Raw genomic sequence first — 13,106 nt, forward strand, 5'->3', positions numbered from 1 at the left:
TGGGAGTTAAACGAAACAACAGGAGCAATTTCGGAATTTGTGAGTTGTACGGCCACTTATACGGCCCGTATAACCTATCCAGAGAGGGGTTGTTCACTGGAGGTATTATACGGTCACTTATACGGACCGTATAAGGGTCTGTATTATCCTCGTCGGGCAGCTTTGTTCATTTTATAAATATAAGACCCAAAGTTATTATTTTCATTTCTCATTTCCTCCTTACTTCTTGAAACCTCTAGAACACTCCATAGACCTTACTATCACATATCTAAGGTGAATCAAAGATCAAAGATCAAATACCAAAAACTAGTAGAATCAAGTGCAAGAATGCTAACTAGGGTTGATGGAAGCTAGAAATTTCTTTGGAATTGAAGCTAGGGGTTTCTCCAAGCATTTCCATCCAAAACCCATTCCTACACAATCAAAGGTGAGTTTTACACTTGTTTCATGCTATTAAAGGTATTGAGTGGTTGAAAGACTTGGATTAGAGAAGGAGGTATAATATGAGCTCAATTATGGTAATAATGGTATTTTGAGTAGTAAATTGATTGGAGTCATGATTCTTAGCATGAAATGAGTGTAATCTTGTTGTGAATGATATTAAGAGTATTGAAGAAGCATTATATGTGAATGAATACGATGTTGGGTGATAACTATGGTTATGGATGACTTTGTGAGGGAATCTTGAGAATTGAATAATGTCTAGCTTAACAAAGTCATTGATTATGATATTGTGAATGTTGTTATTGATGTTTGGGAGTTGTTATATTATATGGGGAAAGTGATAGAAACAAAGGAAGTGCTGCCCAATTTTCGTTAACCCTTAGTCGTCTTGGCTGAACTTCAAGTATGTTTCCCGTTATCTAATCTTAGTACGAATTCTCTTGAAGGTAGAATAGCGAACTTGGAAGGAAGAGTTTAATCAGCAAACTTAGAGAGACGTAAAGGTATGTAAGGCTAGCCCCTTCTTTCAAAGGCATGACTCTTGTATTGTGATTTTCCCCCTATACTCCTATGATCTTCTTACATCCTCGAAGGTGAAAATTAAAGGTTCTCAAGAGCTCCTTATGAGATAGAAATGAGATACGTTCTATGACAATGACAATGATAGTGAGATTATTCCATAATGTAATCGGAGGTTCCCAACCTTACGTCACTCCGATAGAGTTACGGTTCTTACTTGAGCTCTTATACATGTTTCGTGGTAGGAATATAGTGATGATATGACGCTTACACCTTGTCTAGATAGCCGGGCAGCACCGCTAAGGCATGCGGCTTACTACACCATGTCTATATGGCATGGGCAGACACCACTAGTGGACGGCGTGATATGATTACCCCGAACATGGGAGGCCTGGATGCGGGCTAATGATGTTATTGATTTAGACAACTTATGTATGTATATATGATATGTTTTAAAGATAAAAATGAGTATGCATGATTCCTCCTCAAGAGACAAGCAGTTGTAGTGATACTTTCTTCTTATGTTTTTTATATTTCCTTATCATGTTATCATATATGTCTTACATACTTAGTACATTATGCGTACTGACGTACTTTTCGTTTATGGACACTGTGTTCTTGCCCACAGGTAGGCAGGAATGTGGTACTGATTCCTAGGAGTCTATCAACAGCTATACAGGAGCACTCCACTACTCCGGAGGTGCCAGTTATTGATGTATTCTTTTGTGTACATAGTTGGGTATGACGGGGTCCTTTCCCGTCGTTGTGTCTCAGTACTCTAGTAGAGGCTCGTAGATGCGTATGCATGGGTACTAGATGTCTCATGAACACACCAGTGTATATTTTGTATATAATTTTTGGTAGCCTTGTGGGCTGATGTATATATATATTTATGTTTTGTAAATGTGGTCTTCTTATGATAAGTTTCGTGTTGAGAATAATATGTATCCAGGTTGAGTTTGATGGCAAGTATGATAGGTGGTGCTCGGTAGCATAGCTACGGGTACCCGTCATGGCCCTAGTCGGGTCGTGACACATTTCTTGTAAGCTGCCTAATTCAATTGGCACCTTGAAGTCCTTGAATTGCTTGAACCTCTATGCATGTGACTTCTCTGGTCCAATTCCTGATTCCATTGAAAACCTAACCCAACTTAGGGAGTTAGGTTTAGGTAATAATCATTTCACTGGCCAGATTCCTTATTCCATTGGCAACCTAACCCAAATTAGGGAGTCCTTATATTTATGTAATAATAATTTCAGTGGCCAGATTCCTAATTCCATTGGCAACCTGACCCAAATTAGGGTGTACATTTAGGTAATAATCATTTCACTGCCATATTCCTTCCATAATCTCTAATTTGAAGCAGCTCCAATATTTAGATCTTTCATCTAACAGCTTCCTTAGAGTTAAAATTCCTAATGTTTTCTGTAACCTCCAAGAACTAGCTCAATTAGATCTTTCTAAAAACAACTTCATCAGTCCATTTCCCTCCTCAATTATGGCTTGACACGTCTTGACAGCTTATTTCTTTCAGATAATAGCTTCATCGGTATATTTCCTTCTTCAATTCTAAGCTTGAAAAATCTTCAATGGTTAGACTTGTGGAGTAATTCCCTATCTGGCCCACTGCCTAGCAATGTGAGCATGCTTCAAAAGCTAACTTATCTGTATTTGTCTGACAACTCACTGAATGGCACAATACCCTCTTAGATGTTTAGCCTCCCTTCTTTAAATGAGTTGGAGCTCCATCATAATCAATTTAGTAGAGTGGTTGATGAGCTCAAAACAAACCCAACGTTAGAGTTTTTGCATTTAAGTCATAATCAATTCAGTGGTCCTTTTATTCAATCACTTGAGAATCTCATTAACTAAATCATCCTTGACCTTTCATCCAATAACATGGATGTGGGAATAAATAACACTGTTCCTAGCCTAGAATTGTTGTTCTTATCATCTTGTGAACTAAAGGCTTTTACACACTTCTTGAGAAATTTAGAAATGCTTGAGTTCTTGGATCTTTCTAACAATAAGATTGATGGTCAAATCCCTAAGCGGTTTAGTGGCATGAGGTACTCATTGTGGTACCTAAACCTTTCATAAAATTCGCTTACAGGACACAGAACAACTTCATTACCCTAATCTACAATATCTTGATCTTAAATTTAATTTCCTTTAGGGCCCACTACCTTCATCTATTTGTAACATGAGCAGCCTTACCTTTCTAGATTTATCCCACAACAACTTCAGTGATTCTGTTCCAAATTGCTTGGGCAACATGGTCAAGCTATCGGTGCTAGACTTGAGAAGAAATAGTTTTACTGGAAGTCTTCCACCATTATATGTGCAGAGCACTTCATTGAGAACCATTGTCTTGAATGGTAATCATTTTGAAGGATCTGTCCCTATGTTGTTGCTCAATTGTACTGGTCTAGAAACTGATAAATGACACAATTCCAGCTTGGCAGGGAAATCTTGAAGAGCTGCAAGTTCTTATATTAAAGTCGAACAAGTTCCATGGACCTATAAGTACAAGGCAGAAGTTTTGCTTTCCCAAGTTGCGGATTTTCGATCTCTCTCATAATGAGTTCAGTGGCTCACAGCCTGCAGAAGTTTTGAGAAACTTCAATGTAATGACAAAAAAGGCACACACAAAGGTGACTTCGAATATATGGAGACACCAGTTCATGACTTCTCTTAGGCAGTGTACAAAGATTCAGTGAGGTTGGTGATCAAAGGCCAGGATATTGAGCTAGAAAGAATCAACACAATCATGACAACCATAGATCTCTCAAGCAACCATTTGGAAAGTGTGATTCCGAAAGCACTAATGGATCCTGGCTCACTTTGGCTACTTTTGGCTACTCAATTTATCCTATAACAATCTCAGAGGTGATATTCCAATGGAACTGGGACGATTGAATATGCTTGAAGCGTTAGATCTCTCTTGGAATCAGCTCACCAGAAAGATTTCGCAGGAATTGACAAGTCTAACATTTCTGGAATTCTTAAACCTCTCTCAGAATCATCTCGTTGGATGCATTCCTCGAGTTCAATAATTCAACACATTTGAAAATAATTTGTATGGTGGCAACCTTGATTTATATGGTCCTCCTTTGTCAAAGCAATGTGGAATGAGTAAGAAGAAGAAGAAGAAGAAGAAGAAGAAGAAGAAGAAGAAGAAGAAGAAGAAAAACGAGTCATATGTTTTTAGTGGATTTACATGGGAATCAGTAGTCATAGGCTATAGTTGTGGACTAGTTGTTGGAACTGTTGTGTGGAGCCTCCTGTTTAAAGTTCGTAAGCCAAAATGGTTAGTGGAATTTCTTGAAGGCGCTTTTCCTAAGAAAATGAGAAGGGCACAGAAGAGAAGTGTCACGACCCATTTAGCCAAGGCCGTGCGGGCACTTACCTTCCCATCTCGGTAAGCGAACCCTTATCCCAACAATGAACTAATACATAAATTGAAGAAAGTTAAGTAGCGAAAATAACAGATACGTAAGTCTCACGATATATATAAATAGATAGTAGCAAAAAGTGCGAAAGACAGTAAATACCCCCAGGGTCTAGTCTAAATAATACAATAGCATCTAAGGAGAATAATATAATCTGGAAGTACTAATACATAACGTCTATGTCTCTGAAATAAAGTAAGACATGAAATAGAAGAGTCTTTAAGGTCAGCGGACGCTATGCTTACCCTGAAAAACTCGAGTGGAAGCTGAAGAGTCGATCAGCCACGGGTCAGAAAAGTAGATCTGACCTGATACTCTGCATTCATAAAAGAATGCAGCAAGTGCAGGCCAATACAATCAACAGTACTGGTAGGCATCATCGGCACTAAGTATAGTCAACACAATTCAGAAGATAAAGCAGATAAACAAGGAATCTAGCAAGTATAAGACAATATAGTCACAACCAGATATCCATCACCGCCTACGTAAAGCATCTAAACCCAAATCTGTCAAGTCCAAACGTATCCGATCCAATCCAATCACCACATTAGAATCCTCACGATCCATCATCATAACAGAATCATCACAATCTAATCATCACAACATCTCAATCAAGTCATAATATAATGCAGTGCAATAATGGTATGAATGCGATGTTGTGCCATGCAAATTAGGTGTACACATATACTCCAGATGGAAATATCGACGTCTCGGTATCACAACCCAGCGTGACTCGCGAAGTCTAAGTGCCACCCATCCTGAATCTTTGCCCAACAGACAGACAGGACCCTGGCTAATTGCTCACAGGGGGAATCTCACCGGCACCACCCTGGAAGACCCGCGGAGTCCATGCACTAACAACGATTCCGGAAAAACATCGAAATCGGCCATGCAATAATGATGCCGGAATAGATCATCATCCATCTCACAGTCACTCAAGTAAAAAAGTCTATCAATATCAGTTTCATACAATCAACGATTCCAGAATCGAACCTCGGACATCGGCCTTCTCACAATCACTCAAGTAAAAGAGTTCATCAAAATATCAGTTTCGCTCAATCAACGATGCCGAATCATCACCGGGTATCGGTCATGCATGATAAATATGAGAAAATGCATGCAATGCATATGTCAATCATTAACAATCAAGTTCAATATCACAAGTACCTCAACGAGGTATGCAACCAACGTATCACATCATAATACCAACGGTGGGTATGCCAATATATATCAATAAGTCAAGTACCAACAGTGGGTACGCCAACAACATATCTGGGTATAAATACCAACATGGTATGTTAATTAATCCAAATCTAGACGACAAACAAAATTCGATATCTACCAACTACACATGGCATCAACTAACACAATTGAACAATCAAAGCACAAATAATGGGGTGTCTAGTCCCAACACACATCAGGGCCCAACCTAAGGCAATATCCATCCCGACTTCATACTCGAAAGTTCACATGTTGTCTCCGACATCATAATCTAAATATGTGATTCACTATACAAAGTCTCACCAAAGGTAAACCATAGCTTACCTGGACTGCCAAACTACAACACCAACAAGTCACTCTTCTGAAGCTCAAAACCCAAAGTAGTCTAAGCATAATCGAATTCTATATTAGAAATCATGAAGAATGATACTAATGTTGCTATGATAACAATTAGGTCCAGTTTAACCCTAGAAATTGGGTAAACGGGCCCACAAGGGCAAAACGGAAATTCGCAGGCAAAATACCAAATTGTCATGACCCAATTTCGGGTTCGTGCGGGCACCTACCTTCCCACCTTGGTAGGCGAACCCTCTTATTTATACCTATGTTCAACCACACAACATCTCATTAAAAACATTTGGTAAGTAAGAAATATAGCGGAAAACCATTTATAAATATTCTATAACATAAGGTGTACAGGTTTACAACAACACCGATTTACAGACTCGATACGACTTCCCATGACCTAGTCTAGACTAGTACAAGAGCGACTATTGACTCAGATTACCATTACATTCTACGACGCATCATCTGTCCCGAATGAAATGGGAGAAGGCCTTCCGGATAGGCACCCTGAGTTTCTCTTCACATCAAACAAATACCTGAAACAATCTATACCATAAAAAGGGTGTAGCAAGTGCAATATCAGTACAAAACACGCGTACTGAGTAAGTATCATAGGACGACAATGGTTAGTAGTACATATTGGTAAAGAATTCATGAATAATGATGATAATCACTGAATCTGATCATATATCCAAAAACAATAGATCATAACGTCAATCTAACATAAGTCACAACTACTCTTTAATGAATTATAAGTTGGCCAAACACCTATACAGATTCTCAACATCTTTGCAATTCCCAAGTCGCTCGTTCTTGTTTTAGGAGCGAGCTCATTGTTAAGACACCTTTTTATCCTGCTTTGCTTAACAATTTACTACTAGTTATAGGTTAATTTAATAGGCACAAGTCAATAATATAATTCACAATCATAGAGTCCAAACGTTCGTCATTGCCTATGTATAGCATCTAACCCCAATAGGATATTTTGAGTATATCCGACCTAATCCAACCACCACGATAAAATTATCACAATACGATCATCATAACAGAATCATCAAGAACCAAACATCACAACAGAATCATCACAATACAATTATCACAACATCTCGTTCAAGTCATAATGCAATGCAATGCAATAATGGTAGGAATGCGATGCCATGCCATGCAATGAGGTGTACACATATACTCCGGATGAAAATATCATTGTCTCGATAGCATAACCCAGCTTGACTCGCGAAGTCTAAGTGCCACCCGTCCCGAATCTTTGCCCAACAGACAGACGGGACCCTAGCTAATTGCTCACAGGGGGGGTCTCACTGGCACCACCCTGGGGGGACCTGCGGATTCCATGCACTAATAATGATTTCGGGATAATATCAGAATCAGCCATGCAATAACGATGCCTGAATATAACCATCGGACATCGGTCTCCTCACAATCACTCAAAAGAGTTTGTCAAATATCAATTTCACAAATCAACAATTCCGAAATTGAACCTCGAACATCGGCCTTCTCACGATCACTCAAGTAAAAGAGTTCATTAAGTATCAGTTTCATAAATCAACAATTTCGGAACGGATCTTCGGGGCCTTTTCATAATCACTCAAGTAAAAGAATTTATCAAACTATCAATGTAATGACCCATTTGGTCGTTATAGTTCTTTCGATACTTTCGTCGTTCCCGAGCATTAATTGGCTCACTTTTGACCCGAGATTGACTTTTGGACAAATGGACCTTTTTCGGAGTTTCGTTAACTCCGAAAGGCTCGCATGGTTGTTTAGAACCTATATGTATAATTGGTTCGGTTCCCAATGTATTTTAGTGCATTTCAAGACTTTGGGTGGGAAATAGGAGTAGGCACCGATGGTTGCCTCGGTCAACGAAACCTCCGTTGGAAATTTCGAGACCACGAGTGCGTTCTCAGCGTATTTTTTATCGGTTTAGGTTGTCGAGTTGTGAGCAGATGGCCTCGCGAATAACCCAGAATTTTGATCAAAGACTTAGAAAATTCATGGAGAATCTGGTATCTGGTGCCCGCAACGGCGGCACCGCTATGGCGGTGTGATGGCTACTGGGGCGGTCATATGGGATTTAGGCTTCACCGCTGCAGCAGTGTCCCAGCCGCCGTAGCAGCTCCGCTATAGCGGTACTTCCTCCGCCGTGGCGGTTACGGGCAGTGCTATTTCATTTAATGTGTCTTAAATAAGTCCTAGAACCTCTTACTTTCATATCTCGATATTGGAGCTTGGGAAAGCTGTTCTTGGAGTCAAATTGAGGAATTTCTTGGAGGTAAAACTTTGTCCAATCCTTTACTCTTCCTTAATCACGATCATCTTAGAAATCTCCTTTTCCCTTTTACAATCCCTTAGAGTTGGAATTTGAAGAAGGGTTTTGAGAGATTTTCCCTTAGGATCCTATATGATAAATTGATGATGTTGATGATAAAACTTGATGAATCTAAGCTTAGTAATCATATATCTTTCACTTTTAACATTGAGTTTCGAATTTAAAGAATTAGGGTTCATACCAAAATTGGGGGTTTTTACTTAAAATCATATTTAGACCAATTCTTGAGTTAAATCAATAAAACAATGGTTGGGTTATGATCATGTAGGACTTAATTTGGTATTTTTCCTATGAAATTTCCGTTTTGCCCTTGTAGGCCCGTTTCCCCAATTTCTAGGGTTAAAATAGACCTAATTGATATCATAGCAATATTAGTATCATTCTTCATGATTTCTAATATAGAGTTCGATTATGCTTAGACTACTTTGGTTTTTTGCTTCAGAGGAAGGGTAAGGCAAAAGAGTGACTTGTTGGTGTTGCGGTTCGGCAGTCCATGTAGGTTATAGTTTACCTTTGGTGAGATTTCATATAGTGAATCACATATTTAGATTATGATGTCTGAGACAGCATGTGAACCTTCAGGTGTGAAGTTGGGATGGATATTGCCTTAGGTTGGGCCCTGATGTGTGTTGGGACTAGCCACCCCATTATATGTGTTTGATTATTCAATTGTGTTGGTTTTATGCCATGTGTAGTCGGTAGATAACGAATGTCGTTGATTGTCCTGATTTAGATAAGATTGGTATACCTATTGTTGGTATTTGTACGTTGATATATTATTGGCGTGCCCACTGTTGGTACTTGAGATTATTGATACGTTATTGGCGTACCCCCTGTTGGTACTTGATTTATATATGTTGGCATACCCACTGTTGGTATTGTGATGTGATGCATTGTTGGCGTACCCTGTTGAGGTACTTGTGATATTGAGCTTGCTTTTTGATGATTGACATATGCATTGCACGCATTCCTCATATTTATCATGCATGGCCGATATTCGGGATGATCCAGCATCGTTGATTGAGTGGAACTGATATTTGATAAACTCTTATACTTGAGTGATTGTGAAAAGGTCGATGTCCGAAGATCCATTTCGGAAACTTTGTTGATATGAAACTGACACTTGATAAACTCTTTTACTTGAGTGATTGTGAGGAGGCCGATGTCCGGGGTTCTATTTCGGAATCGTTGATTTGTGAAACTGATATTTGACAGGCTCTTTTGAGTGATTGTGAGGAGGCCGAGGCTAGATAGTTATATTCGGGCATCATTGTTGCGTGGCCGATTCCGGTGTTATTTCGAAATTGTTGTTAGTGCATGGACTCTACGGGTCCCCCAGGGTGGTTCAGATGAGACTCCCCCTGTGAGCAATTAGCCAGGGTCCCGTCTGCCTGTTGGGCAATGATCCGGGACGGGGTCACTTAAGACTTCGCGAGTCACGCTGGGTTGTGCTACAAGTACATATGTACACCTCATTAGCATGTCATGGAATCGCATTCATACCATTATTGCACTGCATTGCATTGTGACTTAAGTGAGATATTGTGATGACTGGATTGTGGTGACTGTGTTATGATGATCAAATTGTGATGATTCCCCCGTGGTGATTGATTCGGATCGGATGTACTCAGACATATTATATTGGGGTTTAGATGTTTACATATATGATGACGGATACTTGGTTATGATTATATTGTCTCATGTTGGTTGGTTTATTTGCTTATCTGCTTTATTTTCTGAATTGTGTTAATTATGCTTAGTCGGCTGATGATACGTACCAGTATTGTTATTTGTACTTACCTGCACTTGCTGTATTCTTTTATGAATGCAGAGTACCAGATCAAATCTACCTCTCTGTCTCGTGGTTGATCGACTCCTCAGCTTCTACTTGAGTTTTCCAGGGTGAGCATGACGTCCGCTGAACTCAAAAACTCTTCTATTGCTTATGTCCTACTTTTCTTTCAAGGCATGAGTTGAGACTATTTATGTATTATTATTCAGACCTTAGTATTCGGATTTAGATGATCTTGTATGACCAGATCAGATACTGGGGTGGATTCCTTTACTTCCGCACTTATCTATATTTTATCATATTGTGAGACTTAAGTCATTTTACTTCTTCCGCTATTACTTAATTGATTGTGAATGTTGAGTTAAGGGTTCGCCTATCGAGGTGAAAAAGGTAGGTGCCTGCATGACCTATGCTAAAATTGGTCGTGACAAGTTAGTATCAGAGCCCTAGGTTACCCGATCTTTAATACAAGAGTGTGTCTAGTAGAATCTCGTAGATCGGTACGATGAACTCCGTACTTATCTGCTGGAGGCTATGGGACATTTAGGAAATCTCACCTTCTTTCTTTCCATCGTGCTACTTTATTCAAATTGGTATCTGAAAAGACCAAATTGGTATCTGACACTTATCTCTTCTCTCACAGATAGTGAGGACTCGAGCTATTGTGGCTCGAGATCAGGTGTCAGAGCCTATAGCTACAGCTGGCACTCGAGGGTGCGCTACAGTCGGGGGATGCGACAAGGCGAGAGGCTGCGGGGCTGCCCCAGCCTGGGGCAGAGCTTTCGTAGGGGGCCAGCGATGAGAAAGGTCTCCATCACCTGAGCTCGAGCATCAGCCGGGTAGAGATCAGACCGCAGAGGATGGTATGGTCCCAGCACGGACACATCCAGAGGTTACTTCTGACCAGGCCGTACATGACACTATGGCCAGCATTTTACTTCACCTTGATGCCCAGCAGGCAGCCATCGGTGTCGCTACACTCGGCGAAGGTTCACAGACTAGATTTGGGGCGCAGACCCTTGAGCAGGGACTATACGGGTAGCACATCCCGCCGTTGCTATAGCTCCCCGCATTGATGCTGTACCCCCCCTGGGGAGGATATTAGGCCCATGGATGGTGCCATTATGACTGCTGCTGACCTGGACCTGGTGGGGAGGTTCAGGAAGTTAGACCCACCTAGGCTTTCTAGTACTTCGTCTGAGGATTCCTATGAGTTTATTCTTGATATGCATGAGCTGCTGCACCATATGGGTATAGTGGAGACCCACGGCGTTGATTATGTGTCCTACCAGTTTTGCAGCGACACGAAGGCGTGGTGGAGGTATTTCGTGGCGTACAGACCTAAGGGTTCTTCTCCATTGACTTGGACTCAGTTCTACCGGGCCTTCCTTGAGAAGTATGTGCCCCGGTCCTTGAGAGAGGCTCGTAGGGAGAAGTTTTTACACCTTGAGCAGAGGGGCATGTCCTTGGAGTCTTATGTGACCCGTTTCCTCTATTTAGCCCGATACTCTACTCCGTTGATTCCTACCGAGGTCAATAGGATCAAACACTTTGTGGGAGGACTAGTGGGCTCTCTACAGATTCCTTATCTTCAGAAGGAGTCTATGAGGGCTTTCTTCCAGTCCATTATTGAGCATGCTTCTATGGTTAAGGGCGCCAAGGCCCGTACCTGTGGTGGTGACAAGAGGCCACGTCAGTCTGGTAGTTTTTGGGGTTCTGGTGCGAGGGGCACCGGTCAATTTTTTAGGCAACCCCAGCCCTATTCCTGTCGACCCGTGCATTCAGTATTACCGGATACCTCTAGTAAGCCGCCTAGGCATAGAGCTCCCGAGAGTTCGTTCTCCAGACCAGTGGACAGAGCTGCTTCATCCGGGTCTTCAGTCTCCGTGTTTCAGCATTCGACTCCTCTTACTTGTTTCTCTTACAGAGAGGTTAGGCATGTTGCCAGGAGGTGTCCCCGACCTAGGCGGGATTATCCGCCACCGAGGACTCCTGTATCATCTGGTGGTGGAGGTAGGACTTATCAGAGAGGCAGTGCTCAGTCAAGCCGCGATACTTCCCATGGTTCTAGAGGTGGGTCCCAGCCAGCTAAAGGTGGTACTTAGAGTTCGAGAGGTGGGTCCCAGATCGGGCATGGTAGAGCCCATTGTTACTCATTTCCTGGTAGGCCCGAGGCAGAGGCCTCAGATGCCGTGATCTCAGGTACCATTTCTGTCCGTTGTAGAGAAACGTACGTGTTATTTAATCCTTGATCCACTTATTCATATGTATCTACATTTCATGCCGTTGGTTGGGATTTTCCATGTGATAGCATAGATATATCTATTCATGTGTCTACTCCAGTCAAAGATTCTGTGGTTGTCGATCGAGTCTACCGATCTTGTTTGGTTACTTTTATGGGGTACGACACTTGGGTAGATTTGATGATTATTGATATGGTGGACTTTGATATTATATTGGGTATGTCCTGGCTTTATCCTTACCATGTGATCTTGGACTGTCACGCGAAGACAGTCACTTTAGCTATGCTGGGCATTCCTAGGATTGATTGGAGAGGTACTCCTAGTCCCGCTCTGAAGAAGATCATTTTCTTTCTTCGGGCGAAGAAAGTCGAAAAAGTGAGTAAGTAAGGGGTTTCTAGCATATTTAGCGCATGTACGTGATACGACTGTTGCATCTCCACCCCTTGAGTCTATCCCTGTTGTGAGCGATTTCGCGAAGGTGTTTCCGTCGGATTTGCCGAGTATGCCACCCGATTGAGACATTATTATATGTATTGACATGGACCCGGGCACTCGCCTTATTTTCATCCCACCGTATCGGATGGCACTTGCCGAGTTGAGGGAGCTTAAGGAATAATTGCTAGATTTACTGAGCAAGGGTTTCATTAGACCAAGCGTCTCCCCTTGGGGTGCCCCAGTGTTATTTGTGAAAAATAAGGATAGGACCATAAGAATATGTATTGATTACCGCGAGTTGAACAAG

At 41.3% G+C, this 13,106-nt stretch overlaps 1 protein-coding gene across 1 annotated transcript; it reads left to right on the top strand.

Annotated features, from left to right (window-relative positions):
- Positions 1–2,863: 2,863 nt before the first annotated feature.
- LOC132622006 (receptor-like protein 34) lies at positions 2,864–12,226 on the top strand. The gene is made up of 5 exons (XM_060336513.1): positions 2,864–3,033; positions 3,176–3,342; positions 3,422–3,618; positions 10,161–10,231; positions 12,049–12,226. Exons 1-5 carry the CDS (start codon positions 2,864–2,866, stop codon positions 12,224–12,226), a joined length of 783 nt encoding a protein of 260 aa, XP_060192496.1.
- Positions 12,227–13,106: the final 880 nt, after the last annotated feature.

This window comes from Lycium barbarum, chromosome 12 (assembly GCF_019175385.1).
Source record: "Lycium barbarum isolate Lr01 chromosome 12, ASM1917538v2, whole genome shotgun sequence".
NCBI classification, from domain to species: Eukaryota; Viridiplantae; Streptophyta; class Magnoliopsida; order Solanales; family Solanaceae; genus Lycium; species Lycium barbarum.